The sequence below is a fragment of the Colius striatus genome, chromosome 1 (assembly GCF_028858725.1).
Source record: "Colius striatus isolate bColStr4 chromosome 1, bColStr4.1.hap1, whole genome shotgun sequence".
NCBI classification, from domain to species: domain Eukaryota; kingdom Metazoa; phylum Chordata; class Aves; order Coliiformes; family Coliidae; genus Colius; species Colius striatus.
Genome location: NC_084759.1, coordinates 39,901,063 through 39,913,228, shown reverse-complemented (window position 1 = coordinate 39,913,228; position 12,166 = coordinate 39,901,063). Strand labels below are relative to the sequence as shown.

General features: G+C 34.9%; 1 protein-coding gene across 1 annotated transcript in view; it reads left to right on the top strand.

Annotated features, from left to right (window-relative positions):
• KLHL1 (kelch like family member 1) overlaps positions 1-12,166 on the top strand; it is a 215,561-nt gene that overhangs the window by 86,312 nt on the left and 117,083 nt on the right. The window contains exon 4 of the mRNA XM_061995414.1: positions 2,037-2,233. Within this exon, the coding sequence (XP_061851398.1) occupies positions 2,037-2,233 (197 nt within the window). The remainder of the gene's footprint in view (positions 1-2,036; positions 2,234-12,166) is intronic.

Here is a 12,166-nt window from a genome sequence, read left to right as displayed (position 1 = left end):
ATGTCATTTTGCAAAAGCTACCTGGATCAACTTTATAGAGACAGAGATTTCTCTGAGCTCCTTGCTGAAAAATAAATAGAATGTAAGAGAAGGTGTTTTAAACCTCTTTTTTCTAATTTGGTTTCTATCAGCACATTTCTCAGTCCATCTTGCATGCACAGTTTTGTGCACATTTTTATTTTTCTTCCTGCTGGTACTGGGATGATCAGTTTTAACCTGAAAATAACTGCTTTTTGATAGCTTTCACCTGGCTATTATTCTAGATAATAGTGTGTTGATCCAGTCATTACCTGCAAGCATGCATCAAATGTGGTTCTGTCATTGATAAATATATGAATCAGCCTGAAATCAGCTGCTGAGTGTGCCTTCTGACCAGATTGCATAAATGTGTGGTGGACAGAAACATTGAAAAAAAGTCAGATAACATAAAGAGAACTTCGCATGACATCAACAGAAGCATAAAAATAAACAGAGGAAACCACTGAAATTATGCTGTGTACTTGATCTGATTCTTTAACCTTTGCAAAAGCATGTATTTTAACTACATCTAGTATAACTTACTAGCTAATAATAAAAGCTCCAGATACAATGAAAGAAGGAAAAAAGGCCAAAATTTTAGTTTTATTTTGGTATGGGTTTGATGTTGCAACATGAAGCAGCTTTTCTTTCAATGGCATTCTGTTGAGAAGTTGAGGATTTTTGAACTCCTCAGTGCCACATCATAAAACTATTAAGATTTCTAAATTTCTTTTTATATGACAACAAACACAAAATCTGTGCGGAGAAAAGAGTGAGTTTATCTAACTGTTGAACTACATTGCTTTGAACAGAGATGAATATCCAGTTAATCCTTTTGTAGTTTGAAATTGCTTTTCCAATGACAACAATAAAAAATCAGAAGTGTTAGTTTCTTACAATTTATATTGTATTTGCACATTTTAATTTCCTATTATGTTTTATCATTCTCTAAGACATCCTTGTGATCTCTCATTTTCTTAAGTTAATAATTTTAACACATTTATAAGCAATACTAATGTAAAAAAAGCCCCTAAAATTATGTTTAAGGGGGAGCATGGTAACAAGCAATACATGTTCATTGCTAAAATACTTTAAAGTTCATTTTGTTGTATTTTACCTTTTATTTATAAAAAAGTTTATCAATCTGAAAGATAGTGACTTGTGAAATTCCAAAATTAAGTGTGATTTGAGAATGTTATATGTACTTTTAGTTAATATAAAGTTTTTTGGAAGAACTATATGCTAAAAAGATCCTGCCATACCTTACCTAGATAAAATTAATCCTAAAGCCACATTACGCATAAGCAACATGAAGTTTGAAGTTTTTAGCCCTATTTTGAAGATACTTTTATGGTTTTAGTTTATGTTAGGCAGTTATTGAATTCTTTGCAGGGAGGTAAAAAGCTGTGAGTTTTGCTCTGTACCACTTAAAATATGAGTTTGATCAACAAATGTCATGGTTTAAGCCCAATCAGCAACGAAGTACCACTTGCTCATACCGCTCTCCTCCCACCTCCAGTGGAGAATTGGGAGGGAAAAAAGTAAAACTCACAGGTTGAGGTAAGAGAGTTTGCTAACTAAAATTAATGGAAATTAACTAAAATATAACAATGACAAAAATAACAGTATTATTATAATAGTAATTAAATATAAAAGGGAGAGAGAGAAAAATAAAACCCAGGTAAAAAATAAAAACACTGACCAATGTCTAAGCAGCCATCTGCCTCTCCCTGCCTGCTCTGGCAGGTCAAGGCAAGGTGAGAAGCAGGAAAGGCCATGAACTTGTGCAAGCACTGCTCAGCAATTACCAAAACATCACTGTATTACCAACGTTGTTTTCAGCATAGACACAAAATATAACACTTTAGCAGCTACCAGGAAGAAAACTAACTTTATCCCAGACACCATTTTAAATGAAAAAAACCTTCTCTTAACTTTTTCTTTATGAAAGATCTTTTGATATTGCATGTTTTGTAAATACCAAATAAATAAGTTTGCATGTATTGATTCTTTTTTAGGCTGTCTGGAGTTGAAAGAAGACACCATAGAAAATCTTCTAGCAGCTGCCTGCCTCCTCCAGCTACCACAAGTAGTAGAGGTTTGCTGCCATTTTCTAATGAAGCTTTTGCACCCATCCAATTGTTTGGGAATACGAGCTTTTGCTGATGCACAAGGATGCACAGAACTTATGAAGGTGGCTCACAACTACACTATGGTAAGGCAGTTTTAGAATATCTACATTATGATCTTGTGAATCCTCTGAATCTTCTGTAAGTGAAAATATCTTAGTTTTCAGCTTGAAGTTGTTCTGCATTTGTATGGAACTTTATTTCATAAATGACCCTTTTGAAGCCCTGTGAGTGGTGGTTTCTCTGGACTTCAGTGAAGCCATGAGAATTGGCCTGCTATGAGGAATGCGCTGTCTGCTGTGTCAGAACAGTATATGCCTTAATTAGATGCATGTTCACATACAGATGAAAATAGTAAAAAAAATCTGTATTTCCTTAGAATATTTTTTCTAGCCACTGTTCCTCTTTTTTGAGCTCTGGGTAAGCTTTATAATTGTCATTGTTCTGCATGGGAACAGTATCGAGGGAAGTTTTGCTGGGTTTTCTTTGTGAAAAATCATTCACATTCATCTGTGAAGTAGATTAAAACAGAAAGTTGGAGATATAAATAATTTTATCCAACAATATGTTACATTTTTTCATTTACACCTGACAGAACAGGTATGGCAATAATACTAAATAATCAGAGTCAATGAAGCACAAACATACTACTTATGCCTAAACTAAATCATATCAGTATCCATTTGATTCTTCATAGTTTGACAAAATTAAAAACATCTGGCTCATGAAATTAAATTTACATAAAGAGTAGATTGCATATAATTTCTGAGAAATAATAGTCCCTTAAGTTCTATACTGAAATTATTACTGAACTAATAGAGCAGGTTTCAATGAACCTGCTCTGCTTAGCCGGCAGTTATGTCCTTATTTTATTTATTCTTTTATGTTACTAATGCCATGTTGTAATAAACAGGTTTAATTGTGTTATTTGTACCACTACAGCTCAGGTAGTTATACTCATTTTACACTTGTGGGAGACAGTGGCTGGTTTTAATTTTTTTTTTTCTTTATTTAGAAGAAGTAGTTTTACAGGTAGTTTTTCAGGTCCAAGCTAGCAGGCTTAACTTTCTGTCAGTGGACAGAAATAAGATATCAGAGCAGAACTCATATTTTAAAGATTTATGTATTACTGTCGTGGTTTAGGCCCATCAAGGAACAAAGGCCACGATTAGCCTTGAGTACCGAAGAGGCTGAGGATTGCTCGAGGGCAGGGAGGGCTTAATTGCCGCTTAAGGTTCAGGACAAAACAGACCAGGCTACTCGGTTTGGGGAAGAAAGCAGAAAATAATTTAATGCAACATCAACTAAAACATACCCCCAAAAACCCAAAACATAACCAAAATGAAACAACCCAGAGTAATACATCAATGAAGAGTCCAACCAGCCTTTTTAAGAACACCTTCTTGCCACACCTCCCCTCTTCCCGGGCTCTGAGCCCTGATCCCGGTGTTTTTACCTTGCCCCCCCCGAACGGTTCGGGGAGGCAGGCAGTGGGGGTTTCAGTTAGTCTGTTCCCGATAGCTTCTGCCGTTTGTCCCTCCTCAGGACGGGTGAACTCCACACCAGTCCTCCCTACAAGTCCGTGGGGTAACTCACACGCATGGCAGCCCTGCACGGGCTGCTCCGACACGCAGTTCTCTCTCCTATCTTATGCAGAGGCTTTGGGGGGAAACCTTCTTAAAAACAGGATTAGGGAATCTTTTTAAAAAAGTTCTCATGTTTTCAAAAGTTCTTCAAGGCCTTTTTTTTGAAGCTTTTCATGTTTTTTCTTTAAGAGTTGCAAGTGATATATCTCAAATTCTGGGTCTGTGAATCCTCCTCCAAGGTATCATTGCAAAAGCTTGTGTGTTGTGAATAGGAAATAATAGTACTCCCTTAACTCTGACATATTGTGTGGTTGTTTGCTTATAAAAATTTACCATTCTTTGAAAGCTATGGAAAATGAAGAGCTTAAGAAATTTCTGATATGAAGGCAGAATAACAGATTATTGAATATAGCTTTCAAAGTTTGACTGTTTCTGCTTTCTGAAGAAAAATAATTTTTTTCTATGCAAATATGAAACGTAAAACAAGTGAAGGAAATTTTCCTTAGCTTATTGTCTTAAATGTCTATTTAAAATATTTATCATATCAGTAGTGGAATTGTTAGAAAATTAACTTCTCTGATATATGAAAAGCATTTATTGGGAGAAAACTTGTAGAGGAGAAGCTTTGAGAGCATTTGAGAGAAATAATATTATGAGTTTCTTTCTGGATATTTAGCATTATAGTGACAAAGTAATTTAATAAGATATCAGTTAATGAATAGAGAACTATAGCTGTCTGTCTGAATAGACAGTCCTAGAATGGTAATCGTAACAATTCTTAATAGAGTACCAATAGCAAAGCTAAATGGATTAGATACCCATAATCCTGAAGATAAGAAAATGTGAGGGTTAAGACAGACGTTGTCTAACTTTCAGCTTGTTCTTTCCAACTACAAAGATATTTACATTAAGCACAATAAATTATTTTTCACCCTCTTGTATGTCTCTTCAATCTTGTAACCAAGAATTTTCAGAAACAAAACCAATAATTTTTATTCTACTAACTGTAATCCTGTAGAGCAATAGAACTAATCCTGACCGGAAATAATAGTGCTGGACCATACAGTTTTTTGATAAAAAACTCTCAAAGAAACAATGTTTCTCCACTGGTTGTAGAAATGGAGTTTTTAAAATAATCTTGTAAAAATAAATTTATAGACATGGCATATATGCTATACATATGTGTGTATTTTTGTATATATATATATGACTAAAATCTTGACTAGGAATAATCTTGGTTTTTTTAGTTTTTTACATAACTGATATTAAATATTAATTGTTTCCTAAAAAGAAACTTCATTAAAAGTTAGTGAGCAATGCAAGTTGACGGTTTCAATGTTTGTATTCTCTGTACTTTTTATAAGTAGAACTTGAATAGCAACACCTTAAGTTTCTGCTTAGAATGCTTTAATTTAAAAGAAAAAACAAGGGCAGAAATGCAAAGTTTCATCTGTTTCCTCTTTTAAGCAGATGAAATTTGATGTGGGTTGTTTTATTTCTGAGGTAAGAAATTTCTCTCCCAATGTTTAGTGGTGTGAAATTTTTGTTTGTTTGTTTGCTTTTCTTATGTGGTTTTTTTTTTTTGGTTGTGGTATTTTGTGGGTTTTTTTCTTTCTTCTAGTAATTTAAATGACAGCACAAATATCCATGTCTTTCTTAATTTAAGACTTCTGTACTTAATTACAATCTGACTTTTTAGTAGCTTGTCAGTTTCTGTAAAATTTCAATCTGCAATGCCATATATCTAATAACTTTTAATTCCTCTTTTATTGTCAAAGCTATATGATAGTACAGTGAGATGCATGTGTAATGTCTTTTTAGGTAAACAAAAGCAGCATAATGGAATGTATCAATAAGCTAAAGCAAACTCAGTCATCTAACAAGCATTTTTAGTGACAGTTCTTTATTCTACTTATCAGAGGTTTCATATGTAGGGAAGCTAACCTCTAAAGCAATTCATCAGCCTGTCATACTAGTCAAAAGTTACTGTCACAGTGTGTGGTCATCACTGTCTCTTTATAAAACAGAATAAAGTTTAATTCCAAATGGTGATAGCAACCTTGTGTGGATGCAATTCTTTTTAGAATAGATGACTTTTTTATAATATACTTTATTTTAAACCATTTTATGTTCATTGCTGAAAGTTTGTAATAGACCATGCTAGTTTAATGAACTCTGTGGCCTTGATGTACCATTAGCTATTCTCACAACAACTACTTTTCTACATTAGTAAATACTGAAAGAGGAAAAATATGTAATATTTTTTCCTTAAAAAGATAGTTGTATTTTGGTTTTAAAGCATGAGTGATTCTTAAAAAATATTTGTACTTGATTTTGAATACAACTGTAGTTTGTTTTCTGTCTCCAAGTAAAGAACATGGTTTTGCTTGTGTTCACTATTGAGATGATAGAGCTTGAGCCACATTGTTATTTTACAGTATTCCAAGATGAATTGCTGAACATAAACTTGGAAAATCTCCAAATTACTTTGATGCACTGAGTAGGAGGATGGTCCTAAGTAAAATTTACATGACCAGAGTAATGTGTATGAATAAAGTGATTTGTGTGTCTGTAACCTAGTCAAAATGGTGTTATATAAATAACACTAACATCTGTTATAGTTCCAAGCCTGGGAGATGCAGAATGTTTGCAAGTGCTTTTGAATGAAGTGGTAAAAGGTGTTTTGTCTCTCACAGATGCAGTTCTGTGCTTTGCACTGCAAGGCTCATTAGTCCCAGCACAGCAAAACATTATTCAAACTTAATTATAAGCATGTAAGTAATCTCAGTGAGACATATTGGCTCTACGTAGACCCTTTAACTTACTGAGAACTCTGATTATACTATAGATGGAGCAACCATTTCATTTATGTGAAGTGTGTGCCTTGTGCAAAGTTTTTAATGATCTTTTATGGTGAAAAGCTTCAGTGATCATGTTATTGGTTATGTTTTTTTATGCAAGAATTATTATGCACAGAATTTCACATTGGAAACTGGGATAGTGAAGCATCTCCCTTATGATTAAAGGCTGAGGGAACTGGGGCTCTTTTACTTGGACGAGACTGAGGATTGATCTCATTACTGTTTACAAGTATGTAAAGGGTGAGTGTCAGGAGGATGGAGCCAGGCATCATCTCAGTGATGTCGAGCGATACGACAAAGGGGAATGAGTACAAGCTAGAATGTAAGAGATTCCAAAGAAACATAAGGAAAAACTTTCTCACTGTGAGGGTGAGAGAGTCCTGGAACAGGCTGCCCAGATAGGTTGTGGAATCTCCTTCTCTGGGGACATTCAAAACCCACCTGGACAAGTTTCTGTGTGACCTACTCTAGGTGACCCTACTCTGGAAGGAGGGTTAGACTAGATGATCTTTCGAGGTCCATTCCAACCCTTAAGATTCTGTGATACATAATACCTTTCCTATCCAGTTCCACTTAAAACAACTCATTTAGAAGCATGTTTAAATGTTGTTATGATACTCTTTATTAAAATTAAGAAAAATGTTACTGAGATATTGTTAAATGGTAATGACAGTCATTAATGAGTTGTGATTGTACATTTAGACATCGGTGATTTATTTCAGTGTTAATATGACTTTAACTAAGGTCGCATAACAAGTTAGGCAAGCAAATACTCTGGGTCTTTAACATAGTTCTTTAGCATATACTGTTCAATGTGATTTATATACAGGATCATCAGTTGGCTTTCTAGTTAAAATTACTGACCATAGATTGATCAATACTGACAAAATAACAGCTTTGTTAATTTCATATCATACTTTGTTTTGATCACTTTTACCTCCTTATCACCACATTGGTGACATATGGATAAATAGATAATGAGACGAGTAGCAAGGTGACAGGATAAACAAGCTCAAGTTAAGATCTGTACTAAAAATTCCATTCAGTGACCAGTAAATAATGATGTTCCACAGAGATCACTCCTGGGTCCAATACTGTTTATCAACTTTATTAATGCTCTAGGTGGTAGGATGGAGCTCACTGTCAGCAAATTTGCAGCTGTCACCAAACTTGCAGAGGGAAGTGATCGATATATTTGAGGACAAGGCTGCTATTTAGAGGGCAGGCTGTAGAGATGAGCTGACAGGAACATCACACAGTACAGCAAAGAGAAATGGAAAGCACTGCAATCTGGGGACAAATAACCCCATGCATCAGTATAGGCTAGGGAGGAAATATTTAGGAAGCAACCCTGCAGGGAAAGGAAAATAAAAAAAAAAAAAAGAAGAGATAATTATTGCAGTGTGGTTTTAAAGAATAACAGATTCTTAATAATTTTAAGAACCTGGGACTCCTGAAGGACACCAAGTTGAATGTAAGCCAATATGTACCCTGGCAGCAAGAAGGGCAGTAACATCCTGGGATGTATTATTGGGTGAGCAAGTTGAAGAAGGTGATCCTTCCCAGTTTGGCGTACATGAGACCACGTAAGAAGTGCTTTGTCCACTGTAATGTTCCTCAGTCCAAGAGACATGGTTATATTGGAGTGAGTCCGGTGAACGCTACAATTGGGCTGGATGTGGAGCACTAGGTGAATGTCGAAAGTCTGGGGGAGCTGGGCCTTCTGAACCTAGGTAAGGGAGGCCTAAGGGAGACCTTACTGCTCTCTGCATCTACCTGACTGGAGAATACAGAGAAGATGGTGCCAGACTGCTGTTGGAAGTGCAGAGTGACAGGTAACGGACAGAAGTTGGAACATAGGAAATCACAATTGGATACTAAGATTTTCTGTTATTATTTTATTTAATAAAAGAAAAAGAACACCAAAACATAGAGGTAGAAAAATACTAGAAAAACAACAATGGAGATATTGAAGATTTGGCTGACAATGTCACTGATCGACCTGGTCAGACATTGACAGTCAACAGGGAGTATGACTAGATGGTCTCCAGAGCCACATTAATTCTCTGAGACTATTAAATGTATCTCCTGTGCATTTTCAGTGCTATTAGATTTGAGCTGTGTATCCAGGGACAACATGAAGCAAATGTTCAGATATTTTTTATTCTTTTAGTTTTATTCCTAAGTCAACAGATGGGATTGTCAGAACTAGCATTTAATTGATTTTTATTAGCAACAAGCTATTGGTAGCATGTTAGCAACAAGTTAGCAGTAACATTCTGAAATTTTAAAGCATTCTGTGATTTTTCTGTTTCTTATACTCTGTCAGGCATAGATTTCCTAAATATATTATTGTATAAAGTGTCTTACTTTCACTGTTAACAGCAAATATCAGTCTGCAGAAATACCAGTGCAGGCCATGTTCAGACTTCATGGCATCCTACACTTAATGGATGATCAGTAATGTTTTTTCTTAGGATGGGTAGTGTTTATAGAAAACCAGAATGACTCAAGATAGCGAAAGAACCTTTTTCATTTGTTTTATTTTGATTTTTACTATTGCTTCTTCAAAAGTGTTATTTAAACATTTGTCAAACCATCTAGGAGGATATTGTGATAGATTACAGTACTCAAGCAACCATGAAAGAGACTATGTATCACACTGGAAGGGAACATTGTTACTCATATTGCTGGATATTTATTTGTCTAAAGACTCAATATATTATGTTCTTTAAACTTGTAGAAAAAGAAAAAAATAATAGTTTTGAGGAAAAAACATGGAAAAAACCTTTCAAAAATATGATATTTTCATCCATAGCAATGTTTATTTCTACTTAAACTGGGAACAATTTAATGTTTACTCAACCAGAAATGTTGTAGCTACTGTAGTGTAATGAGAACATTGGTTTTAATGTACATTGCTTACACCTTTAAAAATGAATTGGTGTTGTAAGAACTATTTAAGTTTTTGAGTTTTAAGTTTTGACTCAGTTTTGATATAAATTAAGCCCGTGCCTGTGAAATTATCTTGGGACATACTAGGGAAAAATAACCAGGTAACATAAAATTACTCTATATATAATCTGTGAATGAAATGGACCTCCATTAACATATTTTTCAAGTGAAGGGAGGATTGGAATCTAACTACTGAAAATTGTAATTGCTTTAGTTTATGTTTTTTACCTTGTGGATTCTAATCCCAAGTTTGGAATATTCAGTATATTGAAAATCATGAGATGTGAAGCATTATACATACTACCTACTATTGCACTGCCAGTGAGTAGGCTGAGAATATACAAGCTGGGAAGGAGCATGGCCATGACAACTGACCCCAACTAGCCAAAGGGCTATTCTTTAACATAGATCATCATGCCCAGTATATAAACTGGTGGGGGGGAGTTTGGCCAGGAGCAGCTAGTTGCTGCTTGGGAAGAGTCTGGGTATCATTCAGCAAGTGGTGAGGAATTGTATTATTGTGCATCACCTACCTTGTATTTTGTTTCTCTCTGCTATATTCCTTTTCATTACAATAATGATTTTTATTTTTTATTACTATTTTTATTATATTTTATTTTAGCTATGAAATTGCTCATTTCAACTCATAAATTTTGTTTGCTGATTCTCATTCCCATCCTATGCAGGAGGAAGGGAGAACTCAGTGAGCGGCTGTGCGGTGCTTAGTCACTGGCTGAGGTTATAGCACAACAGCTTGCAATTTCTTTTGTTCTTCTTGTTTGTGAAGAAATTGTACTTTGTAGATCACTTTTCATACTTCTGTTACTTTTAAGATTGTTGTTTGTAATTAATAATCAGCACTTAGCATAGTGTGATGCTTTTTTATAAGTTCTTCTTATTACAGCTGTAACATGGCACATAACAGTACCATTCTATCAAGACACAGTAGGAGAAGAGGAAAGTAAGAATATTTCAAGAACTAGCATATGGACAACAAGATAATTAATAGGAATCAGAGAAGACAACCGCTGGTAGTAAAATGCTGTGAAATCTACAGGAAAATATTTAAGAAAATAGTCTACAGTGCATTAATCACAATTTGATGGCTTTTTTATCATCAAGAGCTTAAATTTTATTGCCTAAATGCCACATTAAAAAGGTTAGTGTGGCAGAACGCTGTATTGTTCTTAGAGTGTTGCTATTAAAAGTAACACTCATCTGAATTATCTTTTTATGTTATTCACAGGACTTAACAGTTCCTCTGGTTTAAATTTGGTTTTCAAACTTATTCTAGTTGCAGAAACCTGAATATTCAGCGATAATATTAGTATCCTATTGAACTAGTATTTACCATGCTTCAGAGTGCTAGCAGAAATATCATTTTCTATGAAAGGTATTCTGATATGTCTCTTTCTTCAGTGAATTTGTTCGTGGTTTGTCTGTCAGATCAGCAGATCTACGTCTCAATCTCTCAAGTAAAGAATATATCAATTTATAAGTCCAGCTTCATCTCATTGAACTCTAGGCATGAATAAATTACTGTCTATAGAGATAGTTCAGGGCAAGTAGACTTTCAACCTAAAAAGCTTTAGTGGGTGCCTAAAATCACTTAGCATGAATCTGTGTCAGCACATACAAAACTGCAAATATCACACTAAAAAAGCATTCCAAAGACAATGATTTTTAGAGGATTTTCTTGGCAATCATAGAGAACTGTAAGATAAGAATCAACACAGCTGAATTTTGTAGCTGTAAATTCAAAGCCTTTGAATTTGTGAACTAGTTTATAATCAAATACCTGATAATTCTACATGTCTTTGTCAAGACTGAGGGATGTGTCCCAGTACTGGGGATATACATTCTGTGTTTTCACAGAAGAGTATTCAAGGATGCATAAATACAAAGCTGCCTAAGAATACTCAGATTCTGTGTGTAGCAGAAAATTAAAAGTTGAGGGCTAAGTTCTCTGAAAACGTAATATACATTGAAGTTCCAGTTCGGGAGTACCGAGAAAGAATGACATAACCTGGAAATGGATTTTCTGTCTGATACTCCCAAGCCTTCAGGCTGAAGAAGATGTCCTTTAAGGTAGAAAGACAAGACATTAGTGCTTTCTGTGGGCTTAGATAACAGAGAAGAGGAAATAACCTAACTGGAGTAGATAGCTGATGTGAGGGGACAATATTGGACAGGGATGATTGATCTGAAACTTAATGTGGGGAGCTCTGCTTCAAAAAACAGAGGAAGGGAAGGTACAGGAATGGGACATGATAGAAAAGCGAATCTTGGTCATTATGCTATGGTTGAGAAAGTGAACAGAAGAGACTAGTAGGAAAGTGGAACCAGTAAAAAGTAAGACCAGGAGAAATCTTATTCTGTAGAAACTTCATTACAAAGATTCTTCTTCCTAGTCTTTGCTCTGCTTTCTGTGATCATCAGTGACTCACATTCTTAAAATGACACATCCCGAGAGCTTACAACGTAGTTTCAATATGATTTTCATGAAATTTTAAGATACATGTGCCATTTATGAGGTGATCTCTTAGGCTCTTGATAGTATGCTAAGGAGTATTTCTTGTCAGTCAGAGGGAGACTGTCTTTCAAAAGACAAATCTAA